This window comes from Teleopsis dalmanni, chromosome 2 (genome assembly GCF_002237135.1).
Source record: "Teleopsis dalmanni isolate 2A chromosome 2, ASM223713v2, whole genome shotgun sequence".
NCBI lineage: Eukaryota > Metazoa > Arthropoda > Insecta > Diptera > Diopsidae > Teleopsis > Teleopsis dalmanni.
In genome coordinates, this window is record NC_051847.1 from 51,163,493 (window position 1) to 51,188,103 (window position 24,611).

The following is a 24,611-nucleotide window of genomic DNA, read 5'->3' on the forward strand; positions in this document are numbered from 1 at the left end:
TTTCATGTATTTCATATAATATTAAAATGTCAACGGTTAAAATAGGCAGGATATTTGTAAAGAATGCCACTGAAAATGCAGCGAAATGGGTGGAAAATTTAGTTCCGTGATTTGAAAAATCTATGCGAAAGTTATCATCACATTGGATAAATTATTTAGAGAATAAATTTAGTAAAATATTTGAAAATGTTAGCAAGTTTCGTTAAACAAAGAGGATTTTTAGAAATCTATAGTATTTACTCGTTTTGATGTTGACAAAAATCTGCATTTGATAACATTACAATTTTACAATATTATAATTATACATGAACAAACAAACATAAAATGGATTAAGTCTTATTTATTTGGCAACAACAACAACGTTAAATAGCTATAAATCAATTACTAATTCAGATAAATATCATAAATGTCAACAAATAGTTTCAAAATCACTATTTTCAGATACCTTCAATGATTTTATGAATCGCTAATCTGACTGAAATGCTTTTATCTTAAAAGTGGAAAAAAATGTTTACCTAACTTGCATCTCACTCTATATTGAAATCAGAATCTTAGGGGTTACTATCTGAGAAGCTGCTTCCTTCCTTGTTAACAATTTTTAGCCAATATAGAAATAATATAACAGTGATCGAAGGTGTGGTCCTCTCCAGGTTAAATCAAGATTCATTATCTTGATGTGTATTGTAAAAGGAGTTTTTTCTTAAACTTTTTTAGCTAATATTGAAATCATAAAACAGCGATCGATGATGTGGTTCATTCCAATCTACGAAAGCTACGAATTATGTAAAAATTGTGACGAAAATGTGTGAAATCTTTACCGACATTTGAAAAAGACAGCAGTTAAAATACAACCTTTGCCAACCTTACAACATTTCTCTAATCTTATTTTTTTATTTTAGTAGGTGAAAATAATCAAAAGTAACCACTTTAACCCACTAAAACCACATTTTGGGAATGTTCTGTAGAAAGAATTCATACCGTGAAGGTTTCTTATGCCATGAAACTCATTCCGATTATTACAAAAACATTCGACTTTTATAAAAAAATCGGATAATGTTTGAAACAGCTAAGGAGCTAATATTAGAGTTATTTACATGGTTGTACTACATTTAAAGTGCTACCACTTTAAGTCTGAATCTTAAGAGGCAGAATAAAAACTTATACCTTTCCAATAGTGTCATGGTCCTCCAAACAAACTGGGCATAAGGTGTTGCCAGCAAGACCAAGCAAAAAGAGGTTGATGGCGCAGGTGTTGTCATCAACAGTCATCAATTAGTAGTCTACAGTCCTTGTGATATGAAGTCACAAGAAAACACATAGCTTTTTCACAGATTCAAGTAGTATTAATTTGGTATATCTACTGTTATTCTGATTTCGATATTTATTGTTTGTTTCAAATTGAATTCAATCATCAATAGCTAGTATCACAACAGATTTAGGCAGGCCAAAAAATGGCTGCGGTCCACAAGGTACACTTCTCTAATGCTCTTGGTGTCTTTCAACGGTTTGTGAGTTGTTGATATTAATTCGTATCAGTGAACTAATATTTAGATATATAATTTCATTAAGCCAGCGAGATTGGGGATGCTCTACTGATTTCTACAACAATGGAGCACACACTATTGAAGTTGGTTTTTAAAATATTTTATAATAGAAAATAAATAGAATAAATATAAACAGAAATAGAGAATTTCTATTTATAGGTAGATTTCATTTGAGAAGCTAGTGTACTTTTTCAACAAAATAACAAACTAATTAGGTTTACAGAATGCAAAATATGTCGACCTGTAGGCGTAGAGTATAATTGCCTTTTTAAAACCACCACAACCAATTTTATATAAAATCGTAATATAGATATTATTGCACCTACAACAACAACAATGTTAATATTATTATTGTGTAAAAAGTACGAGTATCAATGAGTAAAATAAATAGTATTTCAGTTCTCTTTAGTGTATATTATTAATTTATTTTAATTTTAAAATTATTTTGCATATCAACTGCCTGACATGTATAATACATATATTATCTTGTTTACATCAATATTTTAAGTAAAACATTGTGTAAATGACTATTTTAGATAAAAATGCTTTTTTTACTAATATTTCAAATACGAGCAGTAAACATGAAATAAAATTAGTATGAAATCAAAGTGACATTAGTTAACATTTAATGTCAAACTCCCATAAAATCACTTTAAGTAAATAAAATAAATGAAAGGATTGTGTGTGTCTCTATTTAGATAGTTAAAATGAGTAATTAAGTTTTCATTTACATGTGAATAAATAAATTTATCAAATATGTACTTTATATTATACAGTAATTAAGATATAATTATTTAATTTTTTTTCATATTCGATAAAGACATTTTAATGTGTAGTAATTAAGCGAAAATGTTTTCATATTATTATTAAATAATGGAAGTCTTAATAAACAAAAACTTAAATTTATAAAATAGAAATGTGTGAGTACTAAATATGTAAATACAAAATACTAATTACTGTTTATTTACTACTATGTATACCATAAATATTTTCTACTTAGATGTACTTGTACACCAAAATATAATTTTATGTCAGTTGTATTGAAGTGAATAATAAAAAATTTGTTTGATTTTATAATAAGAATATAAGTCAATTTTCTCATGGTGGAATACTTACAGTAATGGAAGATTAAAATTAACAATGACAAAACCAAGACCATATTCATACGCGAAAGAAAATTCGCTACCATTCTTTTGGAGAATGGTAGCATTCTCCAAAAGTGAGCATCGATGACACGGAGATATGGTGGGAGGAAAGTATAAAATATTTGGGGGTCACGTTTGACAAACGGTTCAATTGGTATAAACACATGAAATGCAAACGGAATACCTGTTTTAAAATTTTACGTCTTCTAAAGCTGATACGATAAAGACAGTTACTATATATTCAAATAATTAGGCCAGCACTACTGTACGTATGTGTTACATACAGCAAAACCTAATATACTGCCATAAGGCAATTACAGATATCACTAAACCTGGCTATAAGAAGACTATTTAATATTCCATGGTATATTAGAAAAACAAACATGCATAGAGTTCTAAGGATTGACTCAGTGAAAAAATATATCAGGGACAGAGCCCTAAAATTATTCACAAAAATCGAAACGCTGCCCAACCCCGCCTTAACAAACCTCAAGACAGGAAGATACAGGAATATATGCTGATGTACGGAATCTACGGAATTCCAGTAAAGTCAAAGTTTAGTGTGGGGCCGAGATAAGCCATCCGTTCACAATAGAATAAAAGTGCATAATAGCATTATCCACAACAACAAATAGTCAATTTTGATGTCAGCAAAATAGTAATTAGCTATAATGTTATATTAGCCGACGTATGAGGAATTATCACGTCAGTTTTATACTCTGCATGGCCATAAAAGTGTATTAAATGACAGTCAAATCTAAATTGTAACTTTTTTATTGAAATTTCTTATGCCAACACAGATCAAGACCAAAGTATATAAATATACTCCTAAAAGGCTCATATTTTGACATTTACAACCGATTTTTAAAATCTGTAAATACATTTATCGAGATTACTGATTGCAGATTAGACCAACTTGAAACAGATTTATTATTTCGTAGTAAAATCCTATGCAGCGATGAAGCTCATTTCTGTTCAAAAGGCTTCATAAATAACTCATATTCTCATATTTGCAATAAAGAAAACCCACATGCTGTTCATGAAACACTTTTATGTCCAGCAAAATTAACAGTTGGGTGTGGTTTATGGTCCGAAGGTGTTATTGCGCCGTATGCATATTTTTGAAAATGAAAATAGAATAGCAGTTGCAGTGAATGCAACACGCCAGAGAGATATGATTACTGATATTTTGTGGCATAAATTTGAAAATTTCAACTTGGACGCTGTATGGTTTCAAAAAAATTTATGCAACATGTCACACACATTGTAATTGGACCATAATTTTTTCAAAATGAAAATTTCATTGCAATTGCTGTCAATGGAAAATGATTCAGAAATATGATTACTGACTTACAGTTGTATGAATTGAACGACATTAACTTAGACGACATATGATTTCAACATGATGGTGCAAAATGCCATACATCCCTCGACACAATCAAGTTCTCGAGAGAGAAATTCAATACTAACATCTGTATTATTAAACTTTTAATGGGTCACAAATTAATTAAATTAACTTTTAATCTCTTCAAAAAAGGTGTCCACTTGTAATATTTACTGCCTTTTGCATAATGAAATTTGCTTTTCAATCTTTTAATGCGTTTATAATTTACCCTTTTGTTTGCAAATTGTTCTTAAATAGTGCGATGCCAATTTATTCCAAGTAATTATAACAACAAAATCAACCTTTGACGGATCTGCTTAGGGCGTTTGTAATATTTTGTGAATTATTTTGTTTTCGCCTTGCTAATTAAGTAATTTAATAATAATTTGTTCTTGTATCCTTGAAGTAGAATTTGTTGTTGTTATTCCAAATTTTATAGGACAAACGGATTGAAAGGAGCAAAATTAAATTTCTGAAATTTTAAGTATTTTTATTATGAATATTTGGTCTTCTCTTGGTTCCTCACATCTTGAATTCCAAACTTTTAAGTTGATTTACATAAATAAAATTGATTGCAATGAATAGTTCAAATTTTCACAAAATTAATGAAAAATTCATGATAAGAGTCCTTAAATGTATTATAAAATTAATTAAAAAATATTGTTAAAAAGTATTGTTTGCAAAATTTTTGTTGGTTCTCACAAAACAACACTTTAAAGAAAAATGGAAGGTATTTAAGAATGAGATATTCAGTATATTTGGCAAATACAGCTACCATTTGACTGATTATTTATTCATTTGCAACAGAAATATCAAGAAAACGATTATAAAGAGGTTTTTTTTCGAAGAATAGTGAAATAAAACAACAAAAATTCCTTTTCATGTTATTTTAATTAATTGAATATTTGGCTGACTATACAGCTGTTTCAAGTATTGCCAAATACCCAACATCAGTGTTCATGAAAATAATTTTTGTATTTAATTAAGAGTAAATAATTTTTTGAGACTGCAAGTACCAGGGAGCAAGTATCAAACTCGTGTCCTGCCAAATTTGCAGCTCAGAGTCAGCGCACCTTAACCAACTGACCCAAAGTCGTACTTGACTAGTATGTTCGCACATTTTTCTGGAGTTTTGTTACTTTGCTGTGAAAGTTTTATTTACAAATTCACTTGCTGTGTTTATATTAGAACGAAATCATAAACCAGCTGTAGAATAATTGAATCCATTAATTATATTTTTATTTTAAACTGTTAAATTTCAACGAAAACGATTATATATATTTGTTTATATTATCGACTTCAAGAAGATGCTTTCAGAGGACTATTTCTGAATATTAGACTTCTAAAATATCAATCGTGTTAATTGCGTTATACTGCTTGTACTCAGTCGACAAGGTTTAGTTAGCTATAATAGGATACATTAATTTCGGCAAAATAATAGGTGAGGTTGTTAGTTGAAAAAGCATATATTTTATGTTTACTAGTTTCTCATTAACTAACTATATAAGAAATGTTGTCGTAAGTCTTTATAAAATAAATTTACGGAAAGGTTCTTATAACTCCTTTAGGCAATCGTTGCAGAGTTAGTTCTTCTTCTTCAATTTAGAGTTTTAATTCAATGAAATAATTATGAATAATTTTTCAAACAAATTTAATTTTTTAGTAACTTACTTAATAATTTAATACTACTTAATAATAATTTATAATTCTTAAGCTAAAAGATTATTATTAGATTATAAGATTATTTTTTATTTAACACTTTAGTTAAACTATTTGTTATATTAGTGCACATATTTTTGGAACTACACTGCGTATGAGTATTAATAAAAATTGTTTAAAGTTGTTTATAGTAACTACTCTGTTATGATAAAATATTTATTATTTTTATCAGATATATTCTGATATTCTGATTCTAAATTTGCATAAATAGTTTTTCAAGAAGAGTACGTTATTAACAACTGGAAGTTTTTTTAACATTCAAGTATGGATATTGAAGTAGTTTTCTTTATAATTAATGAACTTTCATATATGGTTCATATTTAGCCACTACGTTTAATTTAAAATGTTATAAAAATAATTTTTAAAGTCCTTTTACGTTTATTTCGAATGACCTAAAACACTTTTAATATAATATAACATAATTTTCGATATTATTATATTCTTAATATAATAATTGAATATTGTTCTTGATATATAGAAACTGAACGAAGTTAGACTGAATGAAGTTCGTTATATGCAGTGTTGAGTTTATAACAGATGCACAAAATTTATTTTATTAGACATTTAAAATATTTGGAAACCATATCCTAATGTGATTTTGTGAATGGACTGATTCTAAATTCTTAACAATCATTTCTTTATCTGCATTTCAGCCAATTCTCATTTCACAGATGAAATATATTATACTTTGATTAACCACGAATATGGTATTTTTTGTCTTTCTACATGATCAAGTTTTGTATATATTTATAAAAGTAGAGTAGTAGATATATACTATACTGTAAAAAGTACTGAGTTAAAGTAGTATATATACTAGAGTATATAGAGTACTTAAGACGGTACTATATATATTCTTGATCAGTAAACCAAGATCAATCAAAGTAACCATTTTTAATCCGTTCTTCTAAGAGAGTTTTTTTGGAAATTTGTCCACGTATCTAAACTAGTCTCAGCTATAATTTTTAAAAAACGTATAACGTATAATGACAGACAAATCTAAGCAGATTAATACTATTGTTTGTTTCCCTTAAGAGAGTGTTTGTATCATATTATCGACCAGATTTGGTTTGCTATTTACTAGATTATTTGACCAGCGTTGGTATTCTACTTACCACGTTTGCTCTATCTTCTAGTGACGTAAATTCTATATTGAAAGGTTTTGTGTAATATTGAAGCTTATTCAAAATCGAAGCAACATTTTCTTCGTGTTTTTTTAATTATCAAATATTTTATAAGTGAATACTATGGAGATGAATATTGATATATTTGATGAAAAATATTAGTAGTTATCAGCAATGATGTTGGTAGTAATCCATGTGGTCTAAAAAGAATAAAAATATTGGTCTTATAATAATTAATTATGATCATTATTTAAAGGATTTGTATGAACTTAAAAAGAACTGCATTTTTAGTTTTTATATAAGTATATTTATTGATATTGTTCTTTCATATAAAAACAAATTGCTAATGTTTTGAACTTTTTTGATTGCAGTGCAGAATATTACTGCAAATTATCGCAGAACTATGTTAATACGTATACATACTTAAAAACTGAAAAAACTATTTTTATTTAAAACAAAAACTCCACAAAAAGCAGTTAAACAAACGGACATGATATTAAGCGAATGTGAACTCAAAACCATCAAATGCCATAATTAATTATTATTATAAAATATTGATAAAAATAACAATCATTATCGTTTTAATACATAATCTATTTAAATTTTGTTATTTTTAATCCATTAATAATTCATAATAGTCTTTTTAATAAATACAAATAATAACTCCAAAACATGAATTTGATAAACAATTATTCTTATCTATATTTTGACACTTAAATTAATTCATACACATACACATAGGATAGAAATTTAGGGAAAGGATTAAATCATTTGTAAGAGGACAATAGGGGTTTTGTAGTGAAATCTGTCAACAAAACTTTTGTTGACAACTAAAATACACAGAATAAAATTAACAGCCAATAAAACAATTAAAAAAGGATAAAGAAGTGGTTGTTACTGAAGTAATATTCCTGACAAAATAAATAACATTTAAGGGGATCACATAAAAAGAGTATACAAAAAAAGGATGCTTCAATAAAATTTAATGAAATTTAACTTAATAAAGAAGATATAAAATAAAAGAAAGAACCTTAATTAGTTGAACTTGGATTTATCAAAAAGGATTCCTTCGGAAATAAATAAACATAAACTGAAAAGAAAATTAATATTAAATTACAAATTTTTATACACAACCAGCATTGTGTATAAAAAAGAAAAGAATATTAATCAAGGTTTCTCCTCTAACCTTTTACGCTCTATTACTTTCTTTATGTCATTACATTTTCTTGTAAAGACATTAAATTAAATGAAAGCATTTTACATAATTTAGAGTGTACTGTCAACTTTTTATGAAAATAGTAAGCCATCTTAAAATCTATTATATGAACTCAGTTTCTTTTAGGTAGAGTGCTAGTGTCATTTTATTTAAAAGACACTTATTTCAACTTTTATGACACGAGTATCTGTAATATATGAACATAGTTTGCGTAGGTTTTAATAAAACACATTTTTCTAATTAATTTATTTATAAGAATTTCAAATAAAAGGTAAGATTTGAATGAATGAAACATATGTTATTAATGAAATGCTTCACAAATTATATTGAGTGATGTAAACAATATCCGTTGTTTCCGTTTCAATTTTGAATAAAAATTTGTGTTATTCACAATTAATTTGATAAAGTTTATATTGGCCATTATTATTTATGACCTTCTGCTAATCTCTCGGTAGCTTTATACTTTTATCAGTGTAGAACGTCTGTGATTTAGCAAAGAAAACCTTGACCGAGTGATTTTCCGCGGCTCTTCGGTTAGCCAATTTTTTACCATTAAGTGAGTTTCACAGAGAACGAAACAGGCAATACAGTGAATACATCAAAACTTCTGAACATAGTTCCGTCAATTTTGCAATCTCAATTTCTGTTGTGAACATCAAAGATGTATGTGGCCTAGCACTATCATGATAGAATACGATTGATTTTCCATTGGACAAATCCTGGTCGCTTTTCGAGTTGTGATTAGTAGAGTACCGATTTAATTGTTGTACCAGGCTGATTCTGTTTGTAATAAACGAATCTCTTTCAATTCCACTAAATACTCAACAAAACCTTGTTTGCTGTTAATTCAGGTCTTGAAGTCATTTGTGGATGAACACAGGGTTTTAATTATGATCACCTCCATTAAAAATTATTGTATATAATCCACTTTTCATTGCCCGTGAAATGAAAAATGATTCATTTCAAACTTGATTAGATGTCGTTGAATTTTAGCAGCGCTCCAATGTAGATAATAATACTACATACATAATAAGTATGTATTGTAGGTAATTTCTTTCAAGTAGTTTATGTGGTACCCAAAACATTGATTGTCATATGATTGAGGTTAAGTGCCTTCACTGTCACCTGACAACTTGCTTGTCGGTTTTGCTCTACCAGTTGTTAAATTTCATAGTCTTTTTAAATGACAGAAAACGTCGAATATTAATTAATAATTAACAATTTTGTTATTGTTGCTCCATTAGGAAAAAATCTGTTATACCTTCTGCTCAAAAAGTATTCGGATTTTGTTGTTTGTTAACTACTCCTTAAGTAATAGACCTTTTTCAAATTTTTTTTTTTGTTATTTAGTACACTCTTTCTTGATATATGCTACAAATTTGAGCGCCATCTGTCAATTAGTTTGTTTACAGCAACTGTTAATGTGAGACTATCTCAAGTGCATATAGCGATTTTTACTATGGAAAATTCTTGTTGTACGCGATTTTTGGACCAAACACGGCACCACTGTCATCGCTCAGGCACCATATTCGCCAGATCTGGATGCGTGCGACTTTTTCCTGTTTCCGCAACTCAAATTACCCCTTCGTGGTAGCGTTTTGAGTCGATTGAATCGGTAAAAGAGAATTCGCTGAAGAAACTAAAAGCCATACCTTCACGGACCAACGAAAAGTGTATGGAAGATTGGGTTGAGCGTTGGCATATGTGTATCGCTTCAGAAGCAGCATATCTTGAAGGAGATAAAATATATTTGGAATAAAATTTAAATATGTGTGTTTTATTTACAAAATCCGAATACTTTTTGAACAGAAGGTATGCCGTGCACAGTGATGAAATATTTATTATATATGCGATCAGTTGCTCAATTATTTATTTCATTAGTAAAAGGGGAAGTTTGATTAATAGTTTTTAAAAATACCAAAACTTTCAACTAAAGTATTAATTCCATTCCAGAAAGTTTGTTTTGACTTAAAAAACTTTTTTGAAATGTGCGTTATGCTTGTCAAAATAATTTCAAATTTAAAAGGAAAATTTTTGTTAACGAATATTTTGCAAACCCGAATCTATGATATTAATCAAAATTAGTTTCTGTATAGTAGAGGGACTTCTGAAAAAAAATTAAGCATTTTGTTGAGCATTTTTTTTTGAAATTATGAAACAAACTTTAATTTTTTCAGTTATTCTCACATGTTTTGACTTCGAATTCAATAAGGAGTATAAAAAAAATCTTTTATCTTTAATAAATTACAGAAGCATATGCCTTCATTTTGTATAGTTTTGATGGTAAAAAGTTTTTCAAACAATTTTTTTCACTCTTGTGTCATTGTAAAAGGTAATAATAATAAATAACATAACGATTGCTAGTTTATTTGACAACCAATTTATTTTTTTTAATATATGCGATATGCAAATAATGGAAACATGTGTATTCTGAAACTTTTATCATATGAAATTGCATTGTACTTTGACAAAGTTGCCACTTCCACTGTTATAGCAGAATTTTCCTAATTTAAATTTTTAAATATAAATAAATTCTTATATAAATACATCAAATCTACATTTTCACAATATATTATCTTCATATCAAGGTTAAATACTTTTCATCCAAAAAAATTCTTGGTTCATCCTTTAAACCATTTATGTATGTATATAAAAACACCTGTTTAACTTAAAGTCAAACAAATGTTATAATACATCTTCTGCTTGAATTCCTCTTAACTGAAATATCTAAGATAATATGTATTAGAAGAATGCTTCATTATTTTGTATATCTGTCAAGAAAATTCTTAGCGGCGCAGCGTCAAAGGTATTCTTGTTATCCTTTAAGTATGACAAAGTACGTAAAAGAGTAAAAACCGAGCTTCGCAATGTTGTAATATAGCAACTATCGAGCATAAAACACTTTGACGTGTACTAGGAAAACTCAAATCAACTTAACTGGAAAATAGGTGGGAAGGAAAATTTCTTACACATACTCGTATGTGCCACATAAAATGTTTATGTTAGTGTATTTGCTACTGTTTCTGCTTCTGTTTCACTTGCTGAAGGCAGTAAAAATGGATTTTTCCAAGCCACATAAATTTTAACAAAAATTGACAACAATTTTTGTGTCAGGATGTGATGCTTTTAAGGATTTTAATGAACATGTGTATGAACTTTCATTTAAAAAATTATTGACTTTATATTATGTAGGTACTTCATTTAGTTTATAAAATTATTTATTTTTCTATTGGCGGTGCTAGTTTGATATTCCATTTGTTTCAATTTCTAGTGAAATTAAAAAATATATTTAATGTTAATTATTTCTTGCTGAGAATGACATGTCTTTATAAAGTAAAGAAACTATTTAAAAGTTATTAGAAAGTTAGGATTCGAATAGCAGAGAAAAGACAAGAACAAAAATTTAGTTAATTTATTGAAATTTAACTGACTATACAACGTTATTTCGAGTATTGCCACGTACTCATCATCAGTGGTCATAGGAAATATTCGAATTTCTTTTTTAATTTGTTTAGACTGCAAGTGCTAGACTTAGAACTCATGCCTGTCAAATAGAAAGCGATGATTAACTAAATAAATTAACTAAATTTTTGTTCTTGTCTTTTTTTTGCTACTTGAATCCGTCTATAAAATATACTATTTAAAAATTTAATATCCTTTGTCAGTGTATATTACTTAGTTACTTTATATTGTGTTTTGGTGAATTCCCCTTGGCTTGAATTTCTAATGAAATAAAAAAAAATGTCATAAATATAGAGAAGGAAAAAAGCTTTTATTTAAAACATTTATATCCTTTGTAAGTGGATATAGCGCTAATTAATAAAATTTTTAATTAATGCTGATTTTGCTAAATAAATTAACAACAAAATTGAAAAATTTGTTTTCTTACAATTATTGTTATTTATTTTATTATTTCAAATTTGGCATTAGAATTTTGAAAACGAAATTCCTTGTTATTGAAATGTTTTTAAGTTGAGTTCTCGACAGTAAATGACGCACAAATTTCACTTTTGATTCTCTATTCCGTTGAGAAAATATTTATTTTAAAATCGCATTAATTCCGGCAATTCCGGCAAAAAATTTATACAATTAAGCGTCAAGTTGCACGCATTTTTGGCGCTGCGAATAATCCGGTTGGTTTGATGTTGTGATGTTGTGGGAGGATTCAAGTGCTCAGCTCGCTGTGGATGGTTTGTTGATAGAGTCTTTCATTCGCAGTTGTATTTGTAGTTAAACTAAATTATTTAATTTATAATTACATTTCGGTGACTCGTACATTTCTTCGACATTTAAACAATTTTCGTAAAATAAATACGTTTCAGAAAGAATTCAATTCAAGGTAATAGCTTTGAAAGAAATAATTTAAATTTATTGCAATTTCTGGCAACTTCTGTAGTGACATGATAAAATAAATTTATTCAAAAGTGAACTTTTGTGTAATATAGTTTAAAAAGAATATATAATATAAGTGTAGGTAGTAAGATATATAAGAAAGTTTTGCTTCCCACATATTTTCCAATTGAGTTTATATTAGTTTTTCTAGTAGACGTCAAGGTTTTTATGCTTGATAGTTGCTAAATTATAACACTGCAAGGTTTGGTTTTTCACTTACAATATATATAGACCAATGTTCCCTTAATATACAAATTTTAATGAAATAATAAATTTAATCCTTAAAGAGGAATGATGTCTAAAAGATACAATATTTTTTAACAATTTCAATTTTTTTCCATTATTAATTTATACTTTTAGTGCAGTTGCCCTGTATTTTTTAAAGTTTTATTTTCAATTTTTTTTTTATGTTAGCTGGTAGTGTGACCTCTGTTCATTTGGATTTTACATACACAACATCTTTAAGATAAGTTGAAGTCAATAGTTAACTTAATGTGAATTGAGTAATGACATTTATTTTGAAGTTAGTTTAATTTAGTAGAGCTTATAATGTATAACAATTTTAATAATATTGTAATATCTTTTTCATAAAGTCAAATATTATATCCTTAGAGCAATGTATTTTTTGACAGAGATATAGTTCTTCCTTTGATATATATTCCTGAAAAATCTTTATCCAAAGAAAACCCATTCTGAATAAATTCTCTAGTGATTCTCTAGTTTTACAGTTTAGTCATGTTAGATTCATACAAAACTGGGATACGGAATTACAAATTTATTTGTATATTGCTTTATTGGGCTCAAACCTCCAAAATCTCAACCAATCTGGAGCTTTGTCACTGTATATTTCTTTAGTGTGTTCAAACCTATAGTCTCTCAACCAATTTGGAGCTTTGACACTGTTAATTAATAAACATTTGGCGAGGGAATGATGTGATTTGTGTTGGTTTCTTGATGAGTTCAGTTGAGTGATTTCTTGAAGGGTTAATTAAGTCCTATTTAATGTTTTTTTTTTACATATTAAAATTAACCGAAATACTGTTACGTTAAGATTCTTATGAATCCTCATGTGGTTCTTATGACATTCTAATACTGTTGAAAATAATTTTTGTATCTACTTTGGGTTCTTAAATAAGGCTTTTAACAAATTGGAAGCACTTGTTTAAAGTTGTATGTTTTCCTATCCGAGGATGGGATGTCTTTTCTTTATTCTAGTGCAGATATGAATTAAACACAGATTTAATAGACAATTGACTATCAGATATGTTTTTCATATATTTCAATTCGTTACAGTGATTTCTTAGAGGCATTGTAGTTAGACTAACTAAAAAAATACTACAAGAAATCTGCAAAATGATGACGTAGGACAATATATTGGATAATGAAGCATATTTTTTCATCCAACCAGGCATATACATTAAGACCGAAAAGTTTTCGGAAATTCTCATTTAAAATTCGCGCGCTGTATATTTTTCGATATTTTAAGTTTATGTAGTTTGGCAGCAATTAAGGACAATTACTATGCCAAAAATGAGCGCGATCTGTCAGACAGTTCGTTTACGGCAGCTGTTGAAACCAGTTCACCTCAGAGTGCGTTGCGAAAAAAACAATGGAAAAAATATTGAACAAAGAGTTTGCATCAAAATTTTGTGTTTCGAACGAAATTTCGTGTGCAGAATCGTTGCGAATGCTACAAAAGGCTTATGGGGAATCAGTTTTATCGAAAACTCAAGTTTATGAGTGGTACAAAGCCTTTCAGGACGGTCGTACGACCGTCGAAAGACATTTCGCAACGCACTACTGAGGTGAACTGGTTTCAACAGCTGCCGTAAACGAACTGTCTGACAGATCGCGCTCATTTTTGGCATAGTAATTAAGGACAGTGCTGCCAAACTACATAAACTTAAAATATCGAAAAATATACAGCGCGCGAATTTTAAATGAGAATTTCCGAAAACTTTTCAGTCTTAATGTAAGTACATACATTATATCGCTGAGTCCAACTCAATTCTTTTTTGTTTATTTGCGCATACAACTTTCATTAAAGCAAATCCGATAAAATACCATTTAATAATTACTTGAAAATATTTTGATAAAAGATTTATTTCATTTATGCATGTTATAAGAAGTACACTGTGTTCTTCTTTGCACATTGTTCTGATGTTTAAGTTTTAATCCGATATTCAATTCATCTCTATTTTAGTCATAGCCTGAAGATTTTTCTTTTTTAAATATATATTACTTCCATGCAAGATTATCCTACCCCCACGAAGCGATATGAGTCCTACCTTTGCTTTACCATTATGAACCAATATTTGTAAGCAATCCATTTTTTTTTCATTGCGTCCTTGAACTCAAAAAGGTTGGTGACTTCTATTTTAAAACTTATAATATATTGTAAATTGTTAGTGAAACAACATATCAAAGCTTTGAGTTCTTCAATATGAAAAAAATTGCTGATAACTGATTTAAGGTAATCAGTCACACATCAATATTAATTTCAGTAATGTCCTTTTCAACCCTACACACGTTTTCTTAAATGCACTTTTTATGTTAAAAAATGATGTCAAAACGTATTCTTTGTATTGTGTGTGGTTTCGTCTGATAGACGACCATATAGAGGGCGCGACTAATCGATTTATTTACAAAATATACCTATGAGAAGTAAAATATAGTATAAGTTGACAATAAAATTTTAATTCTTGATAATGAAATATATAATTGCACATTTAATGCAACTAAAGAGTGTTCGTTAATCGATATATGGTATATAAGTTACTTAAGTTTTTTCTGTTAACTTATTTATAATATATTCGTATACAATATTTCTACTAATAAATACTGTAGGAGTGAAATTAACAACCGCCTCGAGCAAATTTTAACAAAAAAATGCACTTAGAAAATGTCATGCTGATTCACTATATTTTGTTGATTTACTTATCGTATAAATAAGAGAAAAACCATCAATACCAAGATGGATTAAAGTCCTTAAGTAACTTTTAAATTTAAAATTGTTTTTCTATTTATAAAATTTTTTTGCATTTTATTGCCAAGGGTAATTTTTCAATGATGAAATGGTTTTTCGTGTACTCCATGTCACGTGTGTTGAGCCTTTTTGCGTCAAGAAACTAATACGGGTATATATATATATATATATATATATATATATCTATGTAAGTTTGTTTTTACGTTTTTTCGTTATAAATATATATTTGTATTTTTATATAGTTATAATTTATATAAAATAATTTGCTACTTCGTTACAAGCTTACGAGCTTTCTCAAAAATCTTCTCTTATTTGTATATTTTTAGGTACAATATCCTCAAACGGTTGAAGCCACAGATGATGTTGCAAATATTTCACCATATGAGCTGGAATCAATAATAAATCAACTGCTGAATCCCAGCCCAGAATATCAGTTGCATGTAAGTTATATAAACGATAAAAAAAAGAGTTTACGAAAGGAATTTTTATTTTTTTTCAAAAAATTTAAATAAGTATTGTATTTATATATAGAATGGCGGTAATATTTTTGAATATATTGCTTAAGTGAAAGCATTCAATTTATGTTTCCCAATTCCCCATTTATTTTATCGCATAAACACTTAAATTAGAATATTTGTTAGTACGAGTATCCAACATTTTTATAATCGTGTTGAATTAACACTGAAAAGTGCCAAAAATTCATATTATTTAAAATTAAAATTATTTATTAGAAATCTTGCTTGAATTTCATCAAAGATTTATTTTTTTACGCATAGACTTCGGCCTTACGAAATCAACTGAACAATATATTACGCGAACGACAATTGCCTTATGGTGAGGAACAGGTCCTTAGTGATTACGATTATACCGATGAGGATAAGCGTTCTGTTGCATCTTTGGCAGCACAAGGTTTGTTGCATGGAAATAAGCGTAGTTTGGCTACACTGGCTAAAAATGGTCAGTTACCAACACCAGAACCAGAAGAGGAACTGGAAACAGCTGCAACACGCAACGAGGACAAACGGTATGTTGGTGCACTAGCACGTTCTGGCGGATTTATGGGATATGGAAAACGTAACATAGGCACTCTGGCACGAGATTTTCAACTACCACAAAATGGTAAACGCAATTTAGCGACAATGGCACGCTTGGGCTTGTTAACTCCGAATCACGATCCAAAACGTAATGTGGCCTCAGTGGCACGTTTCAATTCGAATCGTTTGGGTGCTGCAGAAAAACGTAATTTAGGCGCACTTAAAGGCTCTCCGGTACATGGTAGTCAACAGAAACGTGAGGATGAAGAACTAATGTTACCAGCTGCAGCACCAAGCAATGATATGGATTATGCCGAGCCTATGCAAAGTTATTGGTGGTATCCAAACTATGCCGGCTATGCGGACTTAGATTGGGGCGATTTTGCGCGTGCACAAAAACGTTTTCTCGGTAAGTAAGACATCCTTTCTTACTGTTTAAAATATTATGAATATCATTTAAATTATGTTATATAATGTAAATATTAAAAGCATATACAAGTGTACATAAACATATGTCTATCAAAGCAAATATATATTTTTATATGTATACAATGTATATTCAAAAAGATACATCCAAGGATCCTGAATTATTTGGCATTGAGAATGCTATGTCTATGCAGGAATTGGTGCCTGGCGAAGAAGAATCAACACCTGAACTATTGCAAGAGCAAAAACGTCATATTGGCGCTGTTTATCGTTCCGGGTTTTTGCCCTCCTATCGTGCATTGCGCAGCACAACTGGCAATGAGATAGGCACCGGTGGACGCTTTAGTCGTTCCGGACGTGCCAGGCAATTTGTATGAGTAAATGGCGATGAATTGTGTGATAATATATAGGACATTTTTTCATTATTTTTTTTTATGTATTTTTCTTTCAAAATTGCATTTGAATCTGATTGTTTCTAAATTGTTAAAATTTTTTATTATTTTTTTATGCTGTGGTAGTTTTTTTCGTAGATATTTATTTTCATTTAATCCTTTGTGAAAATAGTCAACATTTTAAATGGATTTTATACATTTTTTTATATTAAGGGCTGTGTTGTTTTATCATAATAGTCTTATTTTTCGTCCTCTTACTATTCCAATAAGCTTCAGTTTTTTTCAGTAAACTGCAGTTATTTTACTTATAATAATATTTCATTAACTCTGTGCCTTTCAAACTCTAAGCTTTGGAAGGAAAAGATATTAAAATTCGTGTGGTCCAAAAATTTGCATTTTCTTGCCAATAAATGCAAGTATTCCAATTTCATGAAAATTATTTACCTAAATAAGAGAGGAAAATAGTTCTAGTAGTTTTGTTTTTGTTTGTTTTGAATTTAATTTTCTTTATGTTAATGAAAACTTTTGCATTTCAAACACAAACTCAGAGTTTTGGATACTTACAGACTTGTTATTTTTACCCATTTGAAACGAAATATTTTGTTTGTATCTAACTGCGTTAAAAACCTTATCTATACTAATTTTTTGGGTCTACTTCTGATGAAAATTTAAAATCCATTTCTAAATGATATATAACTCAATGTTATTCTATGAGCTCTAAGATAAGGAAATTACTTTGATTAAAAAAGACAATTGTAGAGATATATCCTGATTTAGCCTACCAGGCTTAAATGATATTTCAAATATTTCCTATATCCATTTCAATTATCTTGTGAAAGATATTGAAGATTTTAAAGTTATACAGACATATATTAGACACTCTTAATTACTAACATTAAATATAAATTTGCTTTGTAGACACGGAAGACAGGCAAATATTTCAAATATCTAACAAACGCTGACAACTATAAAAATTTGAGCATTTTAAACAAGACTTAAAGATTGGAATAAATATTAAGATATCTGAACAGAAAATTGACATATAAGAGGGACCGAATAGGTTTTTGTTTATTGCCTGGATAGTTAGTCCCATACTTAAAATCGCACATAAAGAGTGTTTCTGAAGCTATGTCGGGAAGAAGAGTGTGGCTTATTTTGTTGGTTGTACTCTTCTTTTTTGCTTGATTAAACGCAAGTTAGTGTCTAAATCATTTTCACTCAATAACGTCTGTGACTACTCGGGTGATTCACTGCAAAAAGAGCTTCATTGAATTACGATAATAAGTTATTCAAGTGAATCCTGACGAAATATATATTGTGTTTGATTTACTTAATAACTTACTGCTATCTTTATTTCCTAGTCGAGCGTAGTGTCGCGTTTGATTTAAGAGAGTGTAATCCAAATTAAAAAGTCATTTTTAATGCACTGTCTTTGATGTACTTTTCTATACTCTCAAGTCCCTGAGAGTTGAGAGTATGCGTATATCTGTATTTTTGATATATCACGGAACTTTTAGCATACATCTCTATCCTATCTCTAACCTATTTTGTCTATTATCTATTATGATAAGTTTAAAGTTTTATGATAATATGTCAGGATTGCCAGAAAAAATATAAAATGACCGCCATAAAGAAATTAGGTCTAATTACTTACTTATAAAACTGAATCTTCTCTCATAGAGATGCCTCGTGCAGATATCATTCTTGCAGTAGGTTTACTTACAGGTCATTCTATTCTAGGTAACCATGCTAGGAGGCTAAATCTCTCTTTAAACCATATCTGCCGCAGTTGTGGCGAGAACGTTGAAACTGCCTCCCGCCTGCTTTGCTTCTGTCTGGCACATGCGCGGTGCTTCCTTAACATTTTAGGGGCTTTCTTTTTTGAGGATCTTGGTGAACTTTAGGACCTCCCTTTGAATAGCATCATAAGCTTTTCCAAAGGTTGTAGATGGTTTTACCCCTTGGGTGTTTAATAATACGGTAGGCTTAAGTGATACCCTTGGGATTGTCGGTATAACCTAATCTAACCTAAAAGAAATTCTAGCCAGCTAGAGATCAGTGGAAAGATTTTTTTGGACTGTTCTTTGGGAAAGATATCTTCACTCATAACTATATTGTTTAGTTTTGTTAATATTGTTTTTTTATTATCTAAACTGTAGCAGGCAATAAACTTATAGGTCTCCAATTTTCGAGTTTTTGGGAACGACTCTATATTTTTTAAATATGTTTGAATTGAACAAACTATATATTTTTGAATTAAAAATTCTTTTTTATATAAATTATATCTATATATTTTACGATCTTAAAAACTTCTCTAAATGTTTTAACTTTACGATTTGGTTTAATTTATGTTTTGCTGTTAGAGTATTTTTCAATTTTCCTAATATTTTTCTTACGTGAATGACATTTAACTGTTTTTAGCCAAAGAAATTGTATTTTCTTGAGAAAATGCTATGGAATGAAATGTATTTAGGCATGTTAAGAAAAATACACAAGAATCCAATAAACGTCGACCTTTAGTTTTTTTTTAGAAAAAAAAACAAACCATATATACTACAGACTTGTATATATTTTCCATAAAATGTATATATATTTATACATATACATATATATGTTTAAATGAAGTGTAAAGACTACTGTAAGCATTTTCTTGTCAATTTTAGTAAATGTTTATACCATTCGTTTGCTAAAACAGAAAATTTTTCATTTTCCCAAAAACTTTTCGAGAAAATTGTGTAAAGTTGAGTAATTGTGTAAAATACTAAAAAAAGTTTATTGAAAAATATTAAATCGATATTAAATCTCATATGTTTTCGAGTCTGTTTAATCCAATTAAATTTTTATGTACGCAAACTGATTCAACATAAATTTTTTATGTTGTCAAATCGAATGAGAGAAGTAAGCAGTTCACTGAGCGAACTGGTGACGCTGTTCAGCAAGATTTAACGACCAACTTATGTGACTCCGGAAGTTGTTCATCATTTGCCATCTTAACAACTTGTAGTGCATAATACAGGATAATTTCCTGTTTATTATGCGAAATTCATTCAACAAAATATTTGTTTCCGTTATAAAAATGTGCTTTTATGGGTGCTCGGGAACATTTGCATTAAACAGCAAACTTCCATGTTTCGCTGCAAATTGGCATAAATTTTATTTGCTTGTTGTTCGTTTTAGCTTTTATTATAAGAAAATCAGAAAAATTCTTTCGCTTTCTTTATAAATTCCAAGAAATTTTCTTAACTAAACATTTGGAGTATTTAAATTCTTTGAACAATTTGGATTACATACGAGTACAATAAAAATATATTATACCTTTTTTAGCTTATAATGCCAACACTTTTGCTAACAATGCTATAATTTCTTAAACCTCTCTAGTAGGGCATATCTAAGAAGTGTATAGCGGGAGGCTATTTTAGAAAAGTTTTCCTTTTGTAAAAGTATATGAAATTCCGAACAATATATATTATTATGTGATTTACTAAAGAAATAAAAGTCTTAAAATATGTAATCTTTTTTTAATTGCTTCGCGTGGCTTTTTGCACATATATAAGATTATAAATTAATTTTAGAAATGGTTCACAAGACGCAGGTGTTAAATGACGTAGCAGAACATGACGTACAATGGGTGAACGAATACAAAAATAATCTTTCTAACGGCAAAGAAGAACATTTTTATTATAAAACCGTATTCCATCCGGAACATAGATTATTTACATAGAATCGACAGGTATTTCTGTTTAATGCTAAATATCTTAATTCGTTAAATGATTTATAAGTTTCATGTCGGATTGTTCTTCTCCAGGTGGTACGAGACCTGCCGGGTCTTCGATTGTCTTGAGGGTTCCATTGTAGGGCAGCATGTAAGACCTCTTCATAGGGTTTTCTTAATGTGTGCCCGAGTCAGTTGTATTATCGTCGTTTAATTTGTACGTTGATCTTTTCTTGGTTTGTGAGTTTCTTTGTCCACCACACGGGGTCACCAAATTCTCAATATATTTCGCAAACATCTGTTGGTAAAAGTCTGTAGCATGCGACTAGTTTCAGTACTCACCAGTCATGTTTCAGAGTTATACAGCTAAATTGATTTGATACATGAAAGAAGAACAGGAGTTTAAATTTCAAGTTGTAAGTGAATAATGTGAAAACTATCTAGGCCATAGAATATATCCCTTCAAGCATAGATAGTACACAAATAAGAAAATTAACTTTTGTTTAGTAGTCCAAACTTTTAAAACAGTGATTAGTGATGTATGTAGAAAAGTTTCGTTATAAGTTAATCTAAGTTTGTCAAAAACATTAACACTCGCAGACCTATACTTAGTTCTTACCTACTTACTTACTTACTTATCCCGTTTTCGATTGGTGAATCTGGATTTAATCGAGATCCACTTTCGATCTGTCAAATTTTGTCGAATATTTTTAGTAGACTTTCATATTTTCTATCTATCAAATCATATAAAATAGCTATAAATTTTAGAATAATCGTACTTCCATGGTAATATATTTAGAGTGTTATAAAATAATCTTCAGTGTTATATATTTTACCACAGATTTACCAATCGAAAATAAAATTGTACTAAAAGTGCATTAAAAGAGTATCACGAAGATGTGGGTGTCGTATACCACGTTTTCCACCAGCGGATACCGAATCAAGTACATTTCTAGTGGGAGGTTTTTCTTTCATTCGCACGACGAGACCTAACCAGCAAAACCACTGAATTTCTAAGCGCTTGACTATGTCAATGTCGCGATATATCTCATACAACTTATCGTTCCATTTAATTCGATAATTCGTTGCTAATGTGTAAGAAATGCTTCTAACGCCTTCTTATCACAGATGATAATTGTCCAAACTATTTAGTTCTTAAGAGGTCAAAAAACCGTATACTTTTATAAAAAACTTTACTCTTGTATAAGAGAGTGTGTTTTCTCATAGAGGGTTATTTCTCATCCACAAAGGAAACAATTTGAGGGGTCTTTAATAGAGAAATCCAATTTTCAAACAATAAGAACTACCTTAATATATATGCCCATATATTTGATTTATTACATTAAAGCGCGGTGCAGACTATCATACTGGTATGTCATACGAGAGAGAAAAAAGTCGTATGACACACAGGTATGATAGTCTGCCACCTTTACCAACGTGTTGGCGTGCTCACCAAAATTTTGGTGAACAGCTCTCGCATACGCGTTGTGTATGATAGTCTGTCACCCCTAACGATTCATACGTCATACAAGAGCATTTTTGCCTTGCAAATTTATTGTAAGCAGGTGGAATATGTAGAATTATAATATAAATTTAATATGTTTTTTATTATTTTATTATTAATGTATTTATTATTATTATATTTATTATTATTATTATTATTAAAATTACACTTATAAATTTGTGTTAAATATTTAATTGTATTTTAATTAAAAAAATATAAATTTTTATATAAAATTCTTATAAAAAATTAGAGTACAATTAAATATTTTATTTAATTTATTGAATGTTTTATTTAATTTTATTTTAATTTATAAACGATGATTATAAGTAATTTGTTATCTAAATATAAACATCGTTAAATTAACGATCTAAGCCTAGTAATTAAAAAACGTATTGAAAATTGGTCGTAATAACAATTAATTAATAACCTAAATTTAAGATATAATATTTTGTATTCTAAATATGATTTTCTTTATTAAAACTTATTAAAATAAAAGAATTTTAAATGAAGACAATGAAGATATGCACATTCTTTTATTATTTGTATGGTCTATTTATTTGTAAAGAAATTTTCCAGGTAGTGAATGAAATTAATTACGGTCCTTTACTGACCTTCTCATTTTAACTACTGTACTTAATGAACTTTGTATTTTTTACTATTTAAGCAAAGTAATATATAATAAAATTTTATTTTGATCTTCACTCAAAACTTCACCTGAAAAGTACCCTTCAAAAATTTTGCGTAAATGACGACTCTTGTGTGTCATACCTGTTCAAATTCGGTCGCTAGAAGAAATTTGAGAAAGAGAGAGCGCAACTCGTATGACACACCAGTATGATAGTCTGCACCGCGCTTTAAGCGACCGAATTTGAACAGGTATGACACACAAGAGTAGGCAAAATTTTTGAAGAGTGCTTTTGCGGGTAGTGCTGTGAAAATTTGTGTTTAAAATAAAATTTTAAAATTGAAAAAATTGATAGTTAACGTATAGGTTGTGCTTTGCTTATAATTGATTATAATTTTGTATATTTTATATATGCCGCGTTTTTTTTGCGATCTTTATATTCACAGCTTTGGACATCCCACAAACAGCGATTACTTTTATTAACATTCGATGAAAGCATCTAAAAATGCTTTATCTGCATCCATATTCATATTTTTTTTAGGTTTATTGGTCATTAAGCACAGTAGTTAAAATGAAAAGATCAGTAAAGAACCGTAGTTAATTTCATTCACTACCTGTAAAGTTTCTTAAGAAATTTTTCATAAATAGATCATACAAATAATGTATATATATATATACATAAGAATGTATATATCTTCATTGTTTTTCAAGAAATTTGATCATTTCCATATTTTTGTTAGTTAAAGGTTATTAACATTTAAAATTCTTTTATTTTAATAATAAGTTTTAACAAATAAAAGCATATTTAGAATACAAAGTATTATATCTTAAATTTAGGTTATTAATTAATTGTTATTACGACCAATTTTCAATATGTTTTTTTATTACTGGGCTTAGATCATAAATTTAACGATGTTTATATTTAGATGTTTTTTTAAAAAAAATTTTACTTATAATTATCGTTTATAAATTAAAATAAAAGAAAATAAAATATTTAATAAACTAAATAAAATATTTAATATATTACATAAAATATTTAATTGTATTTTAGTTTTTTATAAGAATTTTATGTAAAAATTTATATTTTTTTTAACTAAGATACAATTAAATATTTAACACAAATTTATAAGTGTAATTTTAATAATAATAAATATTATAATAATAAATATACATTAATAATAAAATAATAAAAAACATATTAAATTTATATTATAATTCTACATATTCCACCTGCTTACAATAAATTTGCAAGGCAAAAATGCTCTTGTATGACGTATGAATCGTTAGGGGTGACAGACTATCATACACAACGCGTATGCGAGAGCTGTTCACCAAAATTTTGGTGAGCACGCCAACACGTTGGTAAAGGTGGCAGACTATCATACCTGTGTGTCATACGACGTTTTTCTCT

The 24,611-nt window shown here is 28.7% G+C and overlaps 1 protein-coding gene across 2 annotated transcripts in view; it reads left to right on the forward strand.

The window, feature by feature from the left end:
* Positions 1-24,611, forward strand: part of LOC119682779 (neuropeptide-like 1) — a 48,082-nt gene that overhangs the window by 21,788 nt on the left and 1,683 nt on the right. The window contains exons 3-5 of one of the 2 annotated variants that reach the window (XM_038096288.1): positions 15,834-15,947; positions 16,284-16,950; positions 17,109-17,344. In XM_038096288.1, the coding sequence (XP_037952216.1) occupies positions 15,834-15,947; positions 16,284-16,950; positions 17,109-17,344 (1,017 nt within the window). The remainder of the gene's footprint in view (positions 1-15,833; positions 15,948-16,283; positions 16,951-17,108; positions 17,345-24,611) is intronic. The other variant, XM_038096289.1, reaches the window with a different exon arrangement.